Source organism: Corvus hawaiiensis, chromosome 2, assembly GCF_020740725.1.
Source record: "Corvus hawaiiensis isolate bCorHaw1 chromosome 2, bCorHaw1.pri.cur, whole genome shotgun sequence".
Taxonomy (NCBI): domain Eukaryota; kingdom Metazoa; phylum Chordata; class Aves; order Passeriformes; family Corvidae; genus Corvus; species Corvus hawaiiensis.
Window position 1 is genome coordinate 55,170,469 of NC_063214.1, and position 23,779 is coordinate 55,194,247.

General features: G+C 39.1%; 1 protein-coding gene across 2 annotated transcripts in view; it reads right to left on the reverse strand.

The window, feature by feature from the left end:
* Nucleotides 1-10,464: 10,464 nt before the first annotated feature.
* The window catches only part of CCDC169 (coiled-coil domain containing 169), a 28,548-nt gene continuing 15,233 nt past the window's right edge, over nucleotides 10,465-23,779 (reverse strand). The window contains exons 5-8 of one of the 2 annotated variants that reach the window (XM_048295496.1): nucleotides 18,810-18,908; nucleotides 18,560-18,613; nucleotides 15,418-15,494; nucleotides 10,465-11,589 (exon numbers count right to left, since the gene is read on the reverse strand). In XM_048295496.1, coding sequence (XP_048151453.1) covers nucleotides 11,487-11,589; nucleotides 15,418-15,494; nucleotides 18,560-18,613; nucleotides 18,810-18,908 — 333 coding nt within the window. In that variant the 3' untranslated portion in view covers nucleotides 10,465-11,486. The remainder of the gene's footprint in view (nucleotides 11,590-15,417; nucleotides 15,495-18,559; nucleotides 18,614-18,809; nucleotides 18,909-23,779) is intronic. The other variant, XM_048295497.1, reaches the window with a different exon arrangement.

The following is a 23,779-nucleotide window of genomic DNA, read 5'->3' on the forward strand; positions in this document are numbered from 1 at the left end:
TTCGTTTTATTATTCCTATCACCTCCCTACCCCCATGAAAACAAATTTTCAACTAGCTACTGCTGTTTTAAGAAGAGAGTAGGGAGAGTATATACTGGCAGGCTGATTGACATAAGTCAGCCAACTCTTCCAGCTAAAGGTCTGAGTCTGCAAGCTGTTTCTTGTGGGTGGATCTCTGTGCTAAGATTGAGAAGCCTGCAGGTTTTAAAATGAAATCAGCTACAGCTAACTTACAAGACATAAACTCATGCTTTAAAAGTTATTTAAGTGAAGAAACAAAGAGTGAAGTCACTTTACATACTGTTATTATTATTATTACCGTTTTCCATTTGGTCCTGATCAGTTTTAATATACCAATATTCTCTGTAATTTTTGTGTGTGTTTCTCTCACTTAACGGCAGTAAGAAGAGGTTTCCATCGCTACATCTACCTGGATGAAATCCAAAATCTGAGCCAAGTATCCTATGTGTTTCCTTCAAAAGTTATGGAGAAAGGCAGAGCAAGGGAGCCAGAAATGAGGAGGGAACTGAAAATATTCCCAGTACAGTTGACAGTTTCATTCAGGCTCATCTCTCAAACCCAAGGGTGTTTGGCAATGATTCAGTCATAAGGGATGTTCTGTACCAATCTCAGTTAGGACAAAAGAGCAGATTTTGTCCAGTTCTCATGCCAGTAAAGAAAGGAAGATTAAAGGGCCTTTTCCTCCATCAGTTTCTGAAGCAGAACATGGCAGATTTTGAAACCATTAATTCAAAGTAATGCCCATGGCACGCTGCAGAAGAGAGTACGGCTTTCTACTTGTGGCTGTCCTTTTGCCTGCAAATGTAGACTGCTCTCTTTTACCCTTTGGAGGATCCTTATCCCTACAGAGAAGACATTTAGCCTTCAGGAAGGGAGGATGAAAAACATTATTAACTTGCCATGATTTCTCACACTCACTTGGTCTAGACTGGTGGAAGTGGCTGTCACAAAGAATCAGGATCAGGGCTCTGCTGTGCTGCAGAAGCAGTTCATGGCCTGAGCAGCCTGCAGGAAACTAGGCACTGCAGAAATCTGGGTATTACATCTTTCCGGGTGGCCAGCCAATAAACTCAAATAATCCCAATTTTTGGTGTTCAAAAAATATAAGCATGCAGTTTCCACCATTCATTCAAGTTTCTTGTTTAATTCTTGTTTAAGAGTTGGAGAACTCTTGCAGGATTTAACCAGTAATGCCTATCATGTTGAGCTGGAAACACCTCTAGAACATGACAGAATTATAGTGCTTACAACGCCCCCAGGAAACAGTTGTTATCCCACAGACAAGTGAGAAATTGAGTCACCATATCATCATCATCTCCTACAGCCCAGGCGAGTATCCTAATTACAACATCATTCCATATTCAGAACTGTCTAAATAAGATGAAGCCTTAAAGGTAAGTACCTTTGTATACTGTGTTGTCTTGCTGTCTCATATTTAAAATATGGATACCTAGGCTGGGTCATTACCTGCAGCCTGACCTCAGGAGGTGGTATAGACCAAAGTAAGGGCTGTTCAATATTCACCTGATGAAATGCTTTATCCTGAAGGGAACAGGCCATGGCCATCACTGGGAACTTTCCCCCCAGCCATGCAAACCTCTGTCCTGTGTGCTCACTAGTACACATGCTGACCCAGCACTACATTGGTTTACTGAGCTTTCCTCCCAATCAAAGGAGCTCATTTGATTACTTAATGGCCCTTAGAAAGCAAATTTAGAAGTAATCATCTATTCTTAGCTCAACCACTTCTCCTTTTAAAAATGTTTTCCCAAGAGCCCAGCCCAGATGAATGGGATGTCATCCATAGAGCTTGCCTGCAATTTCCACACACCAGCCTGAAGAAGGTACCAACAGTTAAAGGTACAATACAGCAACAAGAATGAAACCCCTCCTATTATGAACCCAAGAAAATCCTCTTTCAGCTAGATAACTGTCACCTGAGAACAAAATTACAGGTGTTGCAGATTTTTGTGGTTTGTCAGGCACTAACTTCAAGTTTTCCCATGGAATGCACATCTCCTCCAAGTGGGCTGTACAGTCACTCCCTACCAAGCACGATGCCACTGGTAATGGTGACGGCAACAGATAATCCCAGAAAGCAATACCTCGATTCCTCCATGCCAAAAACACTGCTTTCAGCAGCTGAAATGGTGCCTTCTGCCTGAAAATTCAAGGACAAAACCAAGACTCATAATTATGAGTCATTAAAAGTCATTCAAAACTTTTGGTATGAAGTACTTCCCACAGATGAGTCCATTTTTAAAATTGAAAATTAAACACATATTTTAGAAAAATAAGCATCAACATTTGGTAGTGTATTTTTTTTTCAATTTCCTTTTTTTTCCTGATATAAAATAGTCTTTATTCCAGAAAAGCTGCATGCACATGTTGTCTAGGCTGACTTCAATTTCCTACCTTTTCTACCAGAAAAATCAAGCAGTTTTTCTTGAAAACTGTTTGCATTTCTCAGGTTTGTGTTTCCACTACCCAGTTAAGAGTCAGGTGCCACAAAATAACTTTAGATATCAGCACCTTTATTGCTTCCAGCACAGTCTTAGTTTAAAAATGCAGGACAAGATGTATACAAACAGAAAAGGCTTATTTGATAACAGTGTCATACCTGGAGAGAAAATCTTCTGATATTTCTGCACACACTGAAGAAGCCTGAACTTACCAAGAGCCACCAGCCTGACTAATCAGCTCATAGACAAAACACTTTTGATATCACTGCTTTGTTAAAATTGTCAAAATCACAACTTCAGGCTCTTAAATATCAGTTGTGTTTAAGGTCAGTGAAAAAATAGAAGAGGGAGACTGACCTGTTATATTTAAAATAATGATTCTTGGGCAACAATGAAGTGAAATAACGAAGCTGGTAAGAGCATCACTCCCAGAGATGTGCGTAATGGAAATGTTGATTTGCCTGTTGATTTGAGTGGGTGAAAAGGTTACACAAAATCTCTTCAGCATTCCTTACTAAGGAAACCTTTTCCTTTCCCTTGATTATGATTACTCTCAGTGTTCTTATATACATACATTTCAAAACGTGAAATGGTATTTAAAAAAAAAAGCAGCTGACAACCTATTTTATTTAACCATTTCAGCAGAGTATTTTCTGTTTGTCAAACACCAGAGAATTCTGGATGACTGTGAAAAACACGTGTGTTGCAATGTACATGCAATGACATCGGTGATGCATTTATTTCTGCTCTGTAGAAAACTCCAGTAACAAGAAACTCTCTAAAGGCTGAACTTTTCCAAAGAGGCTTCTGAAATGGAGCACAGTGCAGAATTTTCTGGTTAAGCTGCATTTCGTCATGAAATGGCCAATAACTGAAATGGAAGCTCTCCCCACTTGGGTTGGATAAGATAAAGCAGAGTTGACAGGGGCTCTCCACCCTGGATGATGGTTATCACCCTGGACTACTGGCTGGCTGGATTAGGCTTCCCCCCATTCAGCATCCAAGTGATGCAAATCTCATCCCACACTTTTTAACTTTTCCCACGCAATGCACAGAGTGTCAGAAGCAAATTCCCCTCCTAGAATATAACTTGCAAGTACTATATAATTCAGTCCCTCATTGAATCTACTCTGTTAAGTCCTTTGAAAATCTGGCTCTTAACATAAAACACATTCTATATTATCTGGACCATATTTTAAGGGTCCAGAAATCTACTAGATACTTTTAGGCAGTCTTCACACAGTTATATGGGGCAAGTACCTCAGCTCTGCTTACACTCCACAGCTCAAAAAAATGACAAAAGCATGCAGGTTTACTTTAGAATATTTCTCTCTTTTTTATTTATATAACAATTTACCAGTCCATTAAACTTATTAAAGTTTACAAGTAAAGAAATTATGGCCTTAGCAAACCTCTTTTGTTCTGTAGCAGAAGTATCTTCCTTGCCCCTGAGCACCATTTTAGATATAAAACTGTTCCTCAAAGGTATTTCTTAAGTAAACCTTTCGAAGGCTTTTATAGAGTAACCTTCCTCCTCTCCCCCTGCTTTGTACCAATGCTTATTTAAATTTGAAGTTTATATGAATTTTGATTCTACAATGTTTTTATAGCTATGCTGAACTTTTCCTCAAAACAACTCAAAGCTTGTATGGACCAGTTCTGTCTTTCATTGCATAAACCTGCTATCTAGATTTTAGGGGGGGGTCATTTTGAGTTGGGGATTTTTTGGTGCTGGTGGGGTTCTTTTGTTGTTGCACCTCATCAGAGCACTGGCTGAGAAAGCAGCAGGGTGCTTTGTTCTCTGTAGTGTTAGTATGTTCTTTTTCCCATTTCCTGTATCTTTGGACACAGACTGTTCCATCTTTCCTACTTGGAAATGCCATGGGCACTGCTCCTGAGTGATAGTTGCCCGAGACAGACAAGTGCTCCCTGGAGCCATACTAAGCAGTATAATTCAAGTAATTTCCAGTGAAAGTTTTGATGGTCAGAGGACAGACAGTTCAGGAAGGTCACAGCAGGCACCACTGTGGCTGGTGCTGGCACTAGGAAACAGATGGTTACCAGGCCAGAAAATAATTGAACTCTTCTACGGCTCAGGCTGCAGGTGACCAACTTTAATAAAACAAGTTTAAGGACTAAGTTTGCAGACCTGTGGAATGCTACGGTGAGAAAGGATGTGCTGCAGACATCAGAAAACAGAAGAACCAGCAATTAAAGCAATTAAGTAGGCAGGGGATATTACTAGGAGGAGTGAGACAGCTATTTTTGCTAAGGGTTTTGGAATATGTGCCCTAAAAACTGCTGTAACTTCCCCCACTGAACGCCAGCCCAGGGGACAGTGTGAAATGCCAGATGTCTGCAGAACCTTTAGCACAAGTTCCATCTTTGTATCCTTCTTAGCCTTCTCAGGAAAGGCTAATTGGAATGATACCCACATAGTGATAAAATGACCCAACGGTGGAGAATGCTCTGCTATTCGGAACCGTGAAATACTGTCAAATGCTGATATCTACCATTAAAAGCCTGCATGTTGATAAAATTGTTCATTTTTTTTCTGATTGTCACATGTCTAAAACATGTGGCTTCCAGTTACATGTGAGATCTGAGCATGAAGTAGGGTCGTGGAGAGGACAGAACAAGTGCATGAACCCACGACCCCTGTAAGGTAACTCTTACACACGGGCCATGTGCTAACACTGTAAACCCCGGGCTGCCAGGAACAATCTGGGGCATGATAATCCCATAATGAGCAACAGCAGGTGCTAAAGTGCTTAAAGTAAATCAGTCTTTCAGTCAGCGAATTGTTATTTATGTCAGCACCACCAAAGAGTGCAAATCTGACAGGATGGGTGGCAGCCAGTGACCCCTGGAACTGGGGTTTGGGAGCTGCAGGGGATCCCCAGGCAGGCAGGGCAGGGCAGGGACCATGTCACAGCCCCAGCCAGGAGCAGTACAAACCAGGGAGGGGGTACCAGGTGCATCTCCCTGGGGACAGGGACAGCCAAGGCTGGGGCAGGACATCTGCCTGCAAGTGGAGTTGGGGATCAGGCCCCATGAGGGGAACCAGGGTCAGGCCCAGCCCAGGATGGCTGAAGCATCAACGCAGAGCCAAGGAACTGAGTATGGTTTTATAATATCAAGTTTGTTGTTTTCTAATTTTGATTAGGTTGGAAAGAGAGATTTCTTCTATCTCCTTCAAGCCTTTTGTTGATTTGGATTGTGAGGAATTCCCATTATTTGTCCAGCTTAACATGTCTGTGGGTACACCCAGAAACTACTGGAGGTATTAATACAATATTAGTCAAGGCAGCAATGAGCACAGCATGACTCAGTGTGTTTTCAGGATTGGTGCTTTGCTCCAGATGTCTGGAGTGGAAAACTCAGCACAGATGTATGGTCCTCCATTCCTCTCCTCTCCAGACAGTGAAGGACATGGGGTTCTCACACCCCTCTGAGCCGCGACACAGGAGCAGTGTCCATCCTAGCTGCACAGGTGTCGAGGAGACTGAAGGTTTGGCCTGATAAGTGCTTTCTGATGGCAGCCTAAGGCAAGGCAGATGATTTCACCCAAACATTTTAAGTGTATTTGGACAAATTATTCTTGCCCTAGGAATATATTATACTAATGAAATTGCACTGTCAGCCATTGCAGGCCTGGCAGGAATTGCAAACTATTTTAATCCTCCAAGAATATATTTGCCCAGGCAATAATTTGACTTGTCGTTAGTAAATTCTTAGCTCAGCTTTTTAAGAGACAGGAACACACAAAAAGGTATTGATCTCTGGGTTATTGATTCATATCACAATTGCATCAGTTTTCTTCTAAGGTCTGTAGCAAACTGATCTATGGGCTGTATTTTCCCACCTTTATACTGGAGGTCCACAGGCTTTAGGGAGGGCTTTTTAGCATAACGCAGCAGCTTGTTGGTTTGATTTCAAAAGAACATGGAGCTTGCCAAATGCACGCAAAGGGAAGAAAAAAAAGAAAGGTAATTTGTCCTTGTAAGCACTGATGCAACATGAGAATAGATCTGTGGGCCTTGTAAATTCAATGCCTAAATAATAGGTCCTCTGTTGAGTGTTGGGCTGCTGCGAGAGGCAAAGATCAACCCAAAGGAGAGTCAAATTGCAGCTCAGTATTACTTCTTGGCTCAGACCCTCTACTGATCTTGGGTGTCACTGTCCCTAACCAGAGCAAGAAAAATAAAGACATTTACAGGAACAGGGTTCAGCTTACCTTTCTACGTGCTGGACAGGTTATTCTGAATTTGTCATCCTATATTCTCTTTCTAGTCAGGGGAAAGAAATCTAGTTGATGTATCATCTGATCCATTTTAAGCACCTCTGTTAGAATGAGAGGAGTTTCACTCTGAAGTTGTCTGGGTTTTTTTCCCATTGACTACTCATTGAGTATACAGTGATTAGCTCAGACTTAGATGTATGACTTTTAAGCTGCAAACTGGGACAGATTATTCCCAGGCTAATTTTCCTTCTTTTCATCTTTTTGTAAGATGTCTCAGTATCCTATTCCTAATCAGCACAGGATGAGTCAAGAGTGCACAGCCTTGTTGCTTCATTCTTCCCCCAAAATAACCCTTCAGCTGTGCACAATTTCTCTGGTCCCCAGTCTGTATTGCTCTGTTACACACATCATTCCTTAGCAGATTCCCCACGGGACACTTGCTTTTTGTGTGGAGGGATCAGACAGGTGCAGGGGGAAGCGACTGTTGCAGCAAGTGATGTGGGAGTGAGGCATGTCCTGGATCTCACATGAGGTCCGTCTCTTTTCAGGGCTGGCATTTTTCCCTGGGATAAGACATGCACAGCAACTGGTGTCACTACTGTGTCACACTGGGTTGTGTTCATCAGGAAACATCCTGACATCAGTCTTTACTAGTAAATCTTTTCAGGGAGATGCAGCAGCCACAGCTGTTTCTGCACCAACAGAGCACCAATATTATCCATCTTCATTGTAAGACAAAAGAAAACCCATTTGATTTAGGTCAGACTTACTTAGATTCATTGTGGTTTTACCATCTGGCTTCCCTCCAGCACTGGTGTATTTATCTTCATGTCACTTCTCAGCACCAGAAACACACTGTTCTCCCCAATTTACAGATGGGTTCCTGAAGCAGAATTCATTTTCTCCCAGGCAACAAGGAGAGGGGTGAGAAGTTGCATGGGAACCAGAGCATAGGAATTTTACCAGCCTAGAAATGAAGCCTAGGAGAGTCCTTTCCATGGGGTGGTGCATTGAGTTGGTCCCAGAACCACAGGGAAAGCCTGGCCCCACCTGCATGCTGCTCCTGTAGACATGAGAGCCTCATTTGGTCTCTACATGGTTCTTAGTTGGTAGTTTATGGCACAGATTAGTGAAGTGCAGGAAAACTGGATTCTAAGCTGTAACCTATAAGGAACTAAATCCAATGTTTGTATTTTTGGAAGAGAGGGTTAAACTGATCTGACAAGTAAATAAGGTACTGACACCTTTGAAAAGCCTCATTATCCAGTCTAGAGCTGTCTGCCATTAGTGTGACACCTGTGTGTAAAGAGATAAAACTGTGGCAATTAGCTATGATTTCAGCCCCTGCACCTTATATCTGTTTCCAACTAGAGTTAGTTCAAAGTATAGCTTATGTTCGACACCAGTCTAGCAAAACCAGCAGAAGCTTAATAACACAGAGGTTTGCTCGCTTATTTATTAATTTATTTATTTGCTTGCTACTGTGTCTGCACCACATTTGTAAAAAGGCCTGCACAGCATCCTCCTCTACTAGAAATGTATTAAGGCTAAATTATGCGCCTCATCTTTACCAGTGGAGATGGAATATCATATGAATCAGGGAAACTGTCAGCTGTACCACCTTATCAGTTTAAATACAGAGAACTCACTAAACAAAGTATTTAAGCAACAAAATACCTTGCTTATTATTAATAATGTCCTGAACATGAGGAAGCTCATCACCCCAGTTCTCTGGAGCCTGTGGTTATGCTGCACAATTACATAATAATCAGCCACACAGTCAATGCCTGTCCAACAAACATTTTAATTTTATTCCATCACTGGTGCTAAACTGATTAATTAAAACCAAATATCATGACTCAATACCATCTTTAATAATGAGACTTTTAAAAAGAAAAAAATAAAGGGGCTTTTTGGAAATAAGAAATGTGTGCCAGCATTTGAGATTTTAAATTTATATCTTCCAGAAACACAATGGGTAAATACTTAAAATGCCTTAGTTACCTCAAAATCATGACTCATCTGAAATTAGTGGAATTACATGAGTAACCATGTATAGGAAGCATACCCTCAAGTGCTGAGTTAGGATATCAAATTTCCCAGTCCATCAGTTAAAGTCACTTACACACTACAACCGGTATATCTGGAATCCCAAGTACCTTCTATGTTGAAGGAAGAAGTTTGGCCAGACTCAAACCTTCACCTCTGATCCTGTCTTCCTCTGATGTTTAGCTCCATTCAATCACTGACCACAACTGTCAGCAATTCAGTTTCCCATTTTTGGTTTCAGATTCCTTCATGGTGACATATGATACACAGAGACTTTAGAGGAGGCAGACTTTATCCTGAAATGGTTGGCAGCATTACAAAAGATCACTCTGTTGTGAAATCAGGGGAAAACCAGACATCACTACACTCCCATATCTACTTTAAATAAACCTAGCTCTGTGATTCTGTCTTGTAGGCCTAAAATAATCCTACATACTATGCTTTGAAGGATTAATTAATCCTAAAAGTGCTGAAATATTCATATAGAAGATATTATATAAAGCCATCTAACTGTTCATTGCTGCAAATGTCAACAAACCGCATTTCACAGGACAACAAAACAGTAAGAAAAGCCCACACAAGATAAATCCAGAAATTTCAAAACATTTCTTCACCCAAGCCCACCAAATCAAATTAAAAATTCCTGAATGTTTTGGGAAAGTTAGAAGAGTAAAAGTTTTATTTAGGTCCAAAGAGACACCACACTTTTGAAACCAAAAACTCTCTTTTTGCCGTTGCAAAGAAACTGGAGTCATCAAACTTAATTATCAGGTTCATTCTTATTTGCAGAAAGCCAGGAAGAAAATGAAATGCCAAGTAATTCAAAGAGTACGAGTAGAGAACTATAACCATTTTGCACAACAAACATTACAGCTGGACATACAATTAGAGTGGTCAAACACCACATGTTTTAGCAATTAATTATCATACTACTGCATTTCAAATCCTGAATTAAATCAAATTGCTCCTGGCAAGCTGAAACAGGAACTAAATAGGATATAGTCTGCTCTTCTCCCGGGTCATTCCTGTACCAATAAATGTCTCTTTTTAGGCTTCAAAAAAAGCCTCTTTTTAAGTCCTCAGTGAGGACTACCCTTGAGGGAAGCATCCAAGACTCCTGTTGTGAAAAAATGCTCTGTCATATTTGTGCAATGTTTCTGGTTATTCTGAGGTGCTACAAGGACCAGACTTGAGTGCACTAACATTTGATTCAGAGACAGAAGTAGGAAATGTTTGCTGCATGAATCCAAGAACTGGATCTCCTTTACTACTGCAGATGTCCCTTGTCTTTTATGCCAATAGAACCATTATGGTGATTTTTCCCCTCTCCTTCTCCACAATGACAAATGCCAGCACAATGAACATTTGGAAATTTTTCATGTGAAAAACACAAACAGAAGAGTGCTAATCTAACCAGCTGTGCTATGCTGTGAGGAAAAAACTGGCCAGGCAGACCACCCTGCTTATGAAAGAATGATACCATGTACATCATAACATGACACATATCTGCAATGAATTTCATACTATGTAAGAGAAAAAAATTGGATTTCCATACTGAATATGCTCTACCATGCTGCAGGTCTTTTCTCTCTGCATTTTAGAATGACACCATTGGTCTGTCTTTTCCTATGAGTTTAATTACTGTGTCATTTTAATGCTGCCAGTAATAAGGAACTATTAGTACTGCTCTTAAAGAGGCAAAAAACTTTATTGCAAAGAGTTAGGAATGCTCTTAAAATCATAAAGGGCAGTCAAGCAACCACATTTGCTCTGCCAAGAGCTTTTAAGCCATAACCCAGAGGACTGAAGCTTCATTACCAAAACATAATGCCGTTGCCACTTGAAAAAATTCTGCCGAAGTTTAATGACTAAAATGTAGGTAATGAAAACTGCAACAATAATTGCATGCTTAAGAATGAAAAGACAACGTAGTACTACTTTCACTGAAGAGATGACTTTTAGGACTGGCACTATTTTGGACCCTAAAAGCATCAGGATCAATGCCACTGAAGAAGACAGATATTTTTATGACCCCCCGACTGTGGATACAAGGGTTCATCTGAGAGTTCCAATTTCAAAGAGCCACATACCAATACCAGAAAACATAACACATATATACAGTTTAAAAGAAACAACCCCTCCACAAGATAGGCTCTGAAGATTTCTTAACAAAAAGTGATCAATTTTTCTGTCATTTCTATCCATTACTAGTGCCTCAAGCAGCTGGAAATGGTGCTGTGCTTCTAAACCATGCAGACAGAAAGTTGTAGTCAACACAGGATCTGTGGCAAGCTAGCTTTTAAAAAAAGTTATATTTAGACAATACTTCAGCTTACATCAGTCTGCCTTTTTCTTCTTCTTGGTTGAGAGGTCAAAAATGCCAGAGGCTTGTTTGTTTTCCATGGCTGCTGTGCAGTCAGATAGTTCAAGGATCTACACAGTGTATAAAGATATTAAATATTCTCCAAGTCTCCCAACACCCTCACACTCAGAATCACTGACGTGAACCAGAATGGAAAGGGTCAAAGATGGCAACTAGAAGAGCAATTCCATTAGGCAGAGGAACTCTTACACTAAGGCAGCCAAGAAGACATTCCAGTCTGGGTCTGGCATTGCAATAAGACACGAATACTTTCATTTTCAATTTAGAAACTTTCAGCTAAATTAAATTTTTTAAAAAGTGACTTGAAGTTCTTGGCATTAATATTAAATCAGCGCTTTAGTTGTGGAAGCTGGTTCACTCCTACAGTCTTTTTAATTGATCGGTTTTGAGGATTAACCATCTTTGGGTTTCCTGGAACACTGTGTCTTCCTCTGAAATAAAATGGGTGAAGTTAGTCAGCAAATGTCACATTCCCTGCAAGTTTTAACTGCTACAAATGAGCATGCTTTCTATATTTGCATAGCTGATTACTATTGTGAATTAAGAAACCTGAGAAAGGAAAAAAACAAGTATATTTCTAGGTTCACAGGTTAGCAGAGCATCTAATTATTCTGCAAACTCAACCTTCATCTCATGATTCTTGTTACCTAAGTGATGTCATTTGAAATACATGAACAGAATACTAAATATTGGTGCTAGGAGAATGATAACTGGCTACAGAGATGTTTTCATCAGTTAAAGAATCCCCATCAGAAAATGGAAAAACACTTCATGTAGATGTAGTTACAGTTCTCTGCAGGTATTCCACTCTGGAGAGCCAGGCTCTTGAGTCCATCATCGCCAGAAATGCCTGCAGGAGATGCTGCCAGCAGACTTTTGAAGTGGTACTCATTATGGATATATACACCATATACATGAAACCAGCTAGAGCTTCGTCTTGATCTTCTAAGAAATCAGAGGGAATGTAAAAAAATCTCTGGGGAAAGAATGGTGCTTCTTCAAGCTGGAAAGGTCATTCTCCGGACCAAGAAGCCTGCATCTCTGCTCCTATGCAATGTCCCTTTGTTTCTCTTCCTGTTCATTACTGCAGAGGACAGACAGCACTTTACAGACTCTAATAACAATATACAGAGCTTCAGTGTCTTTCTCAAGCAATGGCATTTTGAAGGAAAATATATCCCGACATCACACCATTACATTTGTCATGATATCCAGGTAAGTGATATGATGATGGTATCTGTGCAAGTTTCAAATTTATGGGCAAAGAGCCAACAAAGTCAAACCTAGGTGTCTTGGGGTGACTTTATGATGTGTATCCCCTATCGAGCTTTATGCCCAGAAATTAATTTTGTGCCTTTCTATGCCTTTAAACTGAGCCTGAGAGGGGGGAGAGGAAAAAAAAAAACCCAGCAAAACTTTCAAAGCCGTTTACAGTTTGTTTCAAGGACACAGATAAAACCTCTCTGCGTTCTGCTGCGGCGAGAGAGAGGAGCGGGAAAGCACTGCTTGCTTTCCAGCCAGCTTTCAGCTTTCTTTTTGCCCAGAGGGAGACGGAGAGTTGAACTTTTGTTTTCCTGGGACTTTGTTTTTTTCCTTCTTTTTTTGGACTGCTTCAACATCAGAACACATCGGGACTTTTTCCACTGAGATGGAGGCCCTGGAGGAGGGCCCACCCTGTCACAGCTCCGAGGAGGAGGAGAGACGCTACCTACGGAAGGACTCTAAAATTTTCCCAGGTTTCTCTCCACAGTGAGAGGTTTCATTATTTAGCATTATTATCCTTTTCCTGTGTGTTTGTTAAATAAATAGTTTTTATCTATTTCACTTTCCTTCAAGGAAAAATTTCTTTTTTTTTCCCGAACCTGGTGGGGGAGGGATGGTTGTAATCTGCCTTCTCTCAGAGGATATATTTTTCCTCCAAATTTGTCCAAACCAGCACAGTAGGGCTCACTAGTCTTCTTGAGATTGACACATGCTTTGTTCCAGCTCTCACAAGCAGTCTTCATCTTGAAGGGAGAACTGTGCCCATATTCAGACTTGGAAGATCACAATCCAAGGCCTCAGTGTGCTCAGCAATCAATTATACAAATTCAAATCAGTTGACTACTCAAAATCAATTGATTAAACTGTAGATCACTGTACAGCTGGACAAAGCAGACAGCAAATGCCTGTGTGGAATTCTGCAGGCAGCAAAACCTCTTCCACTCAAAACCAGCTGGACTTACGGACTTAGAAACCGGGTAATTGCAGCAGTGCGGTGTTGAAACTGAGCTAATAAGCCCCACCTTAAGTCTCAGTGTAACAGTAAGGGTCAGAACAACAATAAATTGGCTGCTCAGATTGCATCAGAGATATGAGCCATCAAGACATCCATGTTCTTCCCAACTGTCAGCTAGCCCATCTGCTTGTCCTGTGAAAAACCACAAAAAGGACCTCTACTGAACTTGCTTTTGTGTTGGGGCAGCGAGGAAACTGAATGCATCAACAATTCACAATTACTACCCAAAAATTTTTTCAGTGTTGCTTTAATACACAGATTGGGCTTTCCACACCTGTTCCTATAGTTAAAACAAGCATTAAGCAGTTTCTTAGTATGATTTGAATTCCAGTGCAGGTATTTTGTAAAAGGGCAACAGAGGTGAGGTAAGAACTCAAGACAGAAAATTTTCAAATTATTCTCAAGAACATGCACGTCTTCTCTTATTTTAATGAAATTATTTCTCATTTATATCAGCTTGAACAAACAACCTCCAGGCTATAAATCAAAGCATAACTAAAAAGGAATAGTATAACAATGGCTGTAGTTACCTTGTGAAGTTCAAGGGGTGCATACCTATATTCTAGTATTTTCTTGAAATACAAACTATGCTAAATCCCCACTCTTACATCCATGTTGCCAGCAAAGATCTAAGTTTGTCCTGAAAGTTCTAAGTCACTGGTTATAAAAGTCAGTCCTTTGAAAACTAGGTCCTTTTGTACTAAGGACAATTTAAAGGATGAACAATTGTCTTCGTGTGTTTAAAGCATATTGAAAAGTTTAAAATAGATCCTCTTAGGGAAAACGGATTGAAAGGGAATGTTTTGTTATACTACACATCTTCTGAGACCAGCAGTTATAGGACACTTTATTTTCTTTTACACTTTTTTTTTTGTTTGTTTGATGTAAAGAAAATTACCAGAAACACACTGTCATATATTTTCAGGGTAAGTAATGGTGTACTAAAATAGATTGTAAAAAAACCCCACCATTATCACAGATCAGTGCTAACTCTCAGCAGACCTCAGTATCTGGCTGATGATATTTAATCGCACTGCAGAGGCAGTGAATCCTCCTGGTTCTAGCTTTCTGACCTTCATATCAACCATGTTAAATATCACTGGGGCCAGCAGTGATACAGTGGCATATGGGGCACTTCAAACCCACACAGTGCTTTTTATGTATTGAGAAACTTCAGTCATAGAAGTGAATTCATATTGTACTGCATTAATTCATATTCTGCTAATATTCTCTCCTGGAACATGAAGATTCACAGTTCCAGTTTTTGAAATCCTGTGATTCTGTGCTTACACAGAATGAAAGGAAAAGGCTGGTAAGCAAATATGTCTACACAATTTCATGTTTATAGTTTACTCATTACATTTTTAGATGATCCCAATATATATTGTGTATGCTCATTTTAATAATATAGGTAACTGGGTTTTTAGAAGAGTATTTACTGTGAGACACCAAACACATAGAAACCACACTAGCTTAGGAAGTCTCTAAATGTAAAGCATTTGAGAGAGTTCCAAAATCAAGTACTATATCTGCTTGCTTTCACACTTTTGCAGGCATCTGTTTATGTTCACTGGAGGCAGGTTACTGGGTCCAACAAACTTTTCATATTACTCCCTATATCCTTCACACTTTATATTCTTAACATATTCAGTTCAGCTAAAAAATAAATCTCCTCCAACTTCAAGCTTATCCACAAGCATTACAAACAGAAATTAATTTTATTTCTATATATCTCAAAGCAGGTCAACTGTTTTCAAATTTATATTTCTAACCCATATAACTAAACAGAAATCTGTTAAACAATGATGTAAGCATTAAATAAAACTGATTGAAAAGTAATACCAAAATTACATTGAGCAATACTTTGTCAGTGGGATTATGTTCTGTGATATTTATCATTAACAGAAACTTGCAATGTTCAAAACATAGTACTTAGCAAAAAATAATAAACCAGAAAACAGGGAATGTAAAGGAAATTTACCTCAGTATCTGTTTTTCTCCCTTGCCAGTCAGAGCATCTGGTTTTTGCCTTTCAACAATTTTAAGTTTAGCTGAGATCTGCAATAGCCAAATTTTCACAAAACAAGTTAAATCCTAACCACAATCACAGTTACAGAAGTGAAAAGGATTTTCACAGATTTACTTTCTTGAAGGCAAGAAATTTTTGTACTCGAGGAATTCCAGTATTAAAGATGATGGCTAGTATAATTTATCATCTTATCATATCCGAGCAGATGAGATTCTGTGACACATGAGGCAAGAGCAATGCCAAGCTTGCCTTCACTGTTTTTGTAATTTATATGAATATAAGAGTGCTGGTATATATGATTACTATCCATAGCAGTTTTTGCTGGTACAGTTTACTCCAGGCCTATCCCAACTAAAATCAGCCATTGCTGCACAAACAGATTTCCAGATGTAGCAATCTATAACCCTGGGCCTTTTCTGCAAAGAAATCCCAGTCAAAAGTCAGATTCCACTATGCAAGCAACAGTTTGTGGCAAAAATCTGGCCTGAAAGAATGGCCTTTTTAAAGAACAGCTACTGTTCTTCTTTGCTTGCCTCAAACTGATTTCTGAATACCACCAGAGAATGCCTTTAAGATTTGTGAAGTCCAAATCCCAAAACAATGATTTGTCAGATTGAAAACAAAACAAGAAAAGCAAATAAGAATACACTGTAAACCATTGGTGTCTCTAGCACAAGTTCTCAAGACTGTGAAATTTTTAATTTATTTTAAAACTATCATTTAAAACTGACTATACCCTTATGGACCAGACAAGCTAAACATCAAAAGCACTCAGAAGATAAATATATTCTGTAAATACAAAAAAAAGCAGAAAAACACTCAGTAATAAAAAGGTAAATTAAAGAAATGGCTGCTCCGAAGCATCTTTCTCTTTTGCTTCTGCCGCAGGCTTCAGAAGGGATCCAAAACAGAGCAGGAAAAGCCTAAAACGCCTGGGATTTTTAAATATCTACCAGTAAAAAACTTCCATTCTATGATATTTTAAATTTTTTTTTTTTATTTTTTTTCTACTGTAAGCTATAAAAAAATACAAACATAATGAGGGAAAACAAAGGCTTAAAAGAACACTATATCCAGTCTCTGTAAACATGAGAGTGTCGCTAGAATACATTGTTGTTACAGGATAGCAATACCCAGTGGTATATTTACTGTGCAAGGTATGGAAAATATTAGCCCATAGGTAAACCCTTGTAACTCAACAGCATCCAGTATCAATGTGCAGACTCTATAACATTGATATTTTAACACAGTTAAAAGAGTCTGGACTGACTGTATGTTTAAACCTGCATCTATTGTTAAAATGAACTGTTAAAAGAGAGGGCATATATATGCAGATTTTAAAATAATATAAAAGCCAAATCAAAGTAATAGCAGAAAAAGACTTGAAGGGAACAGATAAACCACTGATTCTTTTGAAACCAACAGTGAACCACAGAATCACAGAATATCTCAGTTGGAAGGGGCCCATAAGGAACACCAAGTCCAACTTCCTGCTCCTTGCAGGACTACCTAAAACTAAAAAGTGTAATCCAGTTGCTCCTTGAAGTCTGACAAGCTTGGTGCTATGACCAGTTCCCTGGGGATCATGATCCACTGATTGACCACCCTTTCAATGAAGACTCTTTTCCTAGTGCTCACTCTGAACTTTCCCTCATGCAGCTTCATTCCCTTTCCTCATGTCCTATCAGTGGTCACCGCTCAGATCAGTAATGTACAAGGTAGGCGTTTAATCTAAACTACTCACTTAGGATTTGCTTAGAGCTCAGGAGGAGGGACAGAAAAGTCCCTGGGGAAATTAATTTCATATTGACCTAAACAGGTGTGATACTTTGCACCTTAGACATGATTCTTTCTCCATAGATTGCAGAGGATTCCTCTACAATTATTTTAGAATGGCTATTTGACATTTAGAGAACTAAAGGTAGGAATATTAATCTTAAGATGACTGTTTTGCTCTTATATGATACTGAAATCATGTGAGTAAATAATTAATTGCTGAAAATATGATGCACTAACTACCTTGAGTGTTGATGGCAAAATCCTAGACCCCAGTGCCCCACTGTGCAATATGCCAGTGCATATACCTCACTTCAAATAGTGTTTTATGCATATTTAAGTGTTTTAATAGGGAGCTGAACATAGGCTCTCCTCTTGCTAGCATGTTCAGTAATAAAATCTGCTTTTGTTTCCTACTTCTTCCTCCAGAAGTTCTCAGTTTCACCGTTAATGTGAAGATATTAACAGTTATCATGAGAATTTCCCAGGCTTTTCTTGGTCTCATGCTGGAAAGTTCATTTAAGCAATTCTTTCAGATTTCCCAAAGTAGCAATGAACCATGCAAGAGAATCAGTTACCCACTGCGCAAACACATGGAAACACTGCTAATTACAGGCTTTTACCCCAGTTAGCTATGAAAGGGATTCAGTGACAGCCATTCTTGAATTTCCCACTAAGCTATTACTTTTACATTATTTAGGAATTTAGAGCTTTTCCAGAATAATAAGTACTATAAGTCTTTACAGATTCCTTTACAGGTTCCTCCAGTTTGTAGTATAAAATTTTATGTATTACATAATTCGTAGCAATAAAATTTAACTTGTGACTTCACCAAAACAAGGTCTCTTATCCCTATTTTACAAAGTTAATAGAAATATGCATTGTATTTCATTCTGAACTGGTTGGATAGTTTGTCTTTAAAAGAAAAAAGGAGAAATATGAAAAGGAGGAATTACTACTTAAGGTGGGTGTCACTACTGCTAACAATTTGCTTCTGTTCTATTCAACTGCATAGCAGTCTTGTGACTAATGGATGGCCAAGCATCTGAAAATTGTTTCAGCTTTCCCAGTTAAGGGCACTTCGACTGTGCTAGGGAACACTGAAACTCCAATCAATACAAAAGCAAAAAAAGTATTTAAAATAAATAAGCTGTAGCAACCTTTTAATTTATGGCTCTTAAAATTTTAAAAAAGCAGCTTTTGTAACATATTTGATATACAAATGAAGTGATAAAACACCCTGATCTAATGGCGTTAACAGATGCTGTTGTTATATTAAGAAAGGATTAAAAGTTACTGAGTCACACATTTTTCTTACCTGTAAGATCTCTGAGAGGTACATGCGCCGCTCATCATTAGCTTTGTGGTAAGCCTACAGTTAGAACGAGATATAGGCTATCACTAAGCATAAATTTTAAAAGTGGAATCATACAGAAGATTCAAATATACAGCAGAGCCTTTTTCCAGTAACACATTTTCTGGAACTATTGTATTGTGTGTCCCACACACACTGTCTATCACACAACATAAGAGCTCTTATTGTCTAGAGGGATAGAATGACTACAAACCTTTGCTTCTTGCTCTAGTCTAAGTTCATAGTCCTTTAGCTGATTCTGGAGACTTCTCTTCTCTTCTTCTAGATGTTTAAGAACCTCCTTTAATGAACCCTGTGATTATGGTACATAAAACAATGTTTTACAACTATTTCCATTCTGTAGAAAGATGTCATCACCATAGTGCTTATTCTTCAAGCATTATGATATTTGTCATTCTCTTGGTTCCTGTGCATTTTTTGTTTGCATGGTTCTGGCTGGCACACTGCAGAGACAAAAGCAATTAACCGTATGCTACAATTATCAGCTATGCACTACACATTTCCACTGTGTTAAAATGATGCAGGTACAGTTTTCCACACTGCTGCTCCTTGTCAGCTTAGCAAAATCACCTTGCGGTGACCAGTCAGAATTGCTCCTTGGTTCTGACCAAAATTCCCTCTGATGGCTCCTTTTTAGTAGGAAGAAGATTTCACATCTTACCAGCACATCCATTTTCAAACCACTTGCTGAGAGAGCTGCTGGGCTGGTGGAAGTGGCACATGGGACATCAAAGGTAACTCATACCGACTTGGCTAGAAAGCAGTACTTTGTGGGGAGACTTGGGTGTGTTTTAGGTGTGCAGCCATCTACCTTGCCTACAGCTGGAACGAGTAACAGCAGTAGAGTCCATTTTTGGTTACTGGCACTGGCCAAATCTTTGTTTTCTGCGTAAGGAAGTAAAATCCAAGCAAGTCCTCCTCTACGTCTAACATAGGAAATCGCGTTTCATAATCCCATTCATAATTTGATCCATTCCATCCAGTGGAGACATTCTTATGGAAGGCTCTAATGTAGAGTTTCCTCCTCCAAGCCCAGGAACACTGCATTACAACAAAGAGGAATTTGGGCAAACATGCCAGGAGGCCTGCTTGGATGGACAAAGAGCTCCTGAACAAATTCAAACACAAAAAGGAAGCCTAGAGAGGGTAGAAACATCGACTGGTAGCCTGGGAGGAATACAGCGATTGTTTGATCAGCTTAGGAAAGCCACAGCCCTGACAGAATTAAACATGGCCAGGGATGTCAAGGGCAACAAGAAAAGCTTCTATAGGTACGTCGGTGATCATAGGAAGTCTAGGAAGAATCTGTATCCTTTTCAGAGATTGAGTGGTCTTGAGAAGGACGACTTGGGGGTATTGGTAGACAAAAATCTTGGCATGATCTGGGAATATGGCTTGCAGTCCAGAAAGCCAACTGTGTCCTGGGCTGCGTCATAAGAAGTGTGGCCAACAGATTGAGAGAGGTGACTGCCCTCCTCTGCTCTGCTCTCTTGAGACCCCACCTGGAGTACTGCATCCAGCTCTGGGGCTTCCAAGATAAGGATGTCGACCTGTTGCAGCAGAGAAGAAGCAGAGAAGGACCATAAAAATCACAGGGCTGGAGCACCTCTCTTCTGAAGACGGGCTGAGACAGTTGGGATTGTTCCACCTGGGCAAGAGAAGGCTTTGGGAAGACCTTATAGCACCTTCCAGTACCTGAAGAGGGCCTGCAAGAGAGCTGGAGAGGGACTTTTTACAAAGGTATGTAGTAACAGGACAAGGACTAATAGCTTTAAACTGAAAGAGTACAGGTTTAGATTAGATACTAGGAAGAAATTTTTTACTGCGAGGGTGGTGAGTCACAGGTTGCCCAGAGAAGTTGTCTGCGCCCCATCCCTGCAAGTCTTCAAAGCTGGGCGGAACTCTGAGCAAGCCAGTCTAGTATAAGGTGTCCCTGCCCGTGGCAGGGGAGTTGGAATAATGATCTTTAAGGTCCCTTCCAACCCAAACCATTTTATGATTCTATGATCATTCAAGGTCAGTTTATACCTGTTTGTTCTTGTACTAAAATGTGTTTTAAGATAACTGTTCTTCCTCCCTGGTGTTTTCCCCCAGCATGTATAGATTGAAGACATGAGCATCTTTTTCCATATCCATTTTACTAGGATGATTAAGCTGAACTTGCAAAAATTATCTTTCACACAGCAGGCTGTCCTTTCATCTAATCATCCTAGTAACACTTTTGTACGTCAGGCTGGAGATCAACCTTCTTATGTCTGGAGAACAGAACTGGCCTATAGTATGCAGTACTCCAAAAGCCATCTCACTGCCTTGAACAATATCAGTGATACTTCTTTACCTATATAAATTTTAGGACTGCATTTTCCTTTTGCACAGCTGCACAATGATGGCTCACAGTCAACAAGGCATCAGCTAGAATATCCAGATGCTCCTCTGCAGTTGTATCAGTTCTCAATTCATAACATAATTTCTTTACTATTTTCTAAATCCTTTGGTCTCCACTATTAAATTTTACTCACATTTTTAATAATCTAGTCTCCACTGTCTTTCTTTTTCTAAACCACATCCAGATACCAATTATATAATTGGTTTCAGGAGAGAGATATCACAATCTAATTCTACTTTGTGTATCAAGGTCATGCATTAAATATTAAGATTCATCCTAAACCTGGTCCTGGAAGAGTTCTGCGTGTACTCTCCCAGCAGATCCTTCACTAATCACCACTATCATGTTCCATTTGACAGCTCGTTACTCCTTTAACAAATCTACTCATTTTCATTTTCTCCAAATTAATCAGTCACTTCCCATGTGACATGATATCTTTATCAGAGGTCAGAGTGAACAAGATTACTTTCTCTCCTGAGACAACAAATCTATTGTTTTAGCACAGAATGTCAACAGGTTTGCCTACCCTTCTAACATATACATGTTTCAATTTCATTTTGCAACAACTATTCCTCTCTTTATCTTAAAACTGAAAAAAGGGTGCTTTTCTCCAGTGTACACAATGTGCACATGCTTATTAGAACCATTTGCTATCAGATCAGTGATGTGACAAGCCAGTCCTTTCAGATATGGATTACCCACTTCCCTCATTTTAAGCATATCCAGCTCTTTGAGTTTCCTTAGGATTTGGTTATCATCATTTCTTCTTCCAAGCACTTGCTGACATTAGCTATTTTTTCCTTTGTCCTGCATTTTATTGTTTCTGCCTTTACTTAAAACTTAGGCAATATATACATGTTTAATTTAGAGTGAATGAATTCATAATCACTTGATCTGACAGGTTTTTTGACTGTCTTTTCTGCAATGTTCTTGTAGATTTTAAAAACATAAAATATCATTGTCTCCCTTTTATCTAGTATTTTCTGATAAAATGTGTTAATTATCCACTGAATTTTGTGCCTCATCATTATTAGCACTTGGTTTTTAGTCTTTACTTACAAGTATAGCTTATCACACAATTTCTGGCAGCAATCTAATAATATTATATCCAAATTCATCCATCCAAATACTATATTTATAGCTATATTTGACTGGATGGGATTCAGTCGGAGGTGAGAGTATCTATATTTGAGTGTCCAAATGTGAACTGAACTCCTACTAAAAGTCACAGTGAAGACTATCAATGATGTGCTGTGATTCACTCAGCCAAGCAACTAGAGAGCTCAATTCAGTTCCATCTGAGATGTTCTAGTGAGTCCAAGACATTCATGTGTGGCAGATACGACACATGGGTTAGGCAAGACACGTGCCCTTCCAGAGAAGTACTGGGCTACTGTGCACAAACATCTTCACAACTCTGTTTTCACAATTATTCCACTGAAGATGCCAACAAAACAAATCTAGATACAAATCTCTTTACTTAGCTGACTGTATTAATAGGACCTGTAACTGCCTATAGTAGGAATTAAAAGACCTAGTCAACAGGTAGACAGCTATATATAGAAAAGTAAATATTTGTGTCCTGATATTTAAGAGAGTCATATTGTTTCAACGTACATTTCAATATTATTTCCCTATATTATTCTGACTAAACTTTGTTTTCCAATCTATCCTCAAGATGAATTCATCCAAACATCTGATGAAGAAAGAATCAACAACATTATTGTCAAAGTCTCTCCATCTGCTACATACCACATCTATCTCTGTTTTGTTCTTTCCTGGCAAGTGTGTTCCTTTAATACTTGTTATCCCTTCATGTTTTTGCTATCAATGCTACTACATTCCTGGTTAGTCGGGTTCTTCCATTTCTTTGCTTAGGTCCCCTGTGTAAAATAAGAAACTGTTTCAGAATTTTTGTTTATTTTTATTTCTAACACAAGCGCCTCCTTAGTCAGAACAGATGAACCCTTTCCTTTCTATACTGATTACTTGACCATTCCCTTAATAATCAGTCATTTCTTCTCATGACCATAATGCTTTGCTAAGCCTTTGTTTACCAGATTTTCATGGTAAACACTTAAAGAAGATAATTCTCAAAATATTTTCCTCTTCTTTTTCCCTGGGAATTTTAAAATTTTTCCCTATTTATCATACTAATCTCACATCCAGAAGGCCAGTATCTACATATTTATTTCTCAGAGAATTTATGAATGCTTGCTGCTGGTAAAAAAATTGCATCTGCCTGTTTTAAGTCTCTAGTCTTTTCTAGCATCTGCCAATTATTGCAACTTTTATTCTTTTGCATAATTTTCTGCATAACATGTTACTTATTTGGCTCCAAATTTTATTTTTCATTTAAAAAATTCTGGGCTTCATGAAGATTTCCCTAGGAATGATTTCAGTTAAAATCAAGATTTTGCAGGAGCATAGCGAAAGGCGCAGTACTTTTAAAACATGTTGCAAGACAAAATAACCCCTTTCACTGTTCAAAAGGAAAAAAAAAAAGAGATACAGAAGAGCTGTATATTTGAAGAATATTTTGACCCTGCTTGAATGGTTATTAATTTTAATCTGTTACAACAGCCATACTGGAGACATTAAAAGAACTGAAGGGCTGTTGCAGGGGCTTTTTTCCTAATTAAAGAAGAAGTACCTTGGATGCAGATGAAATCTTTGCCCAAATACAGAAGGCTCCTACAGTCAATTCAGGCAATGTTGGCCAATTCAAGGAGAAAAAGTAAGCTGCAGATTAAAGAGAAGATTTGGCTTAATTCCAC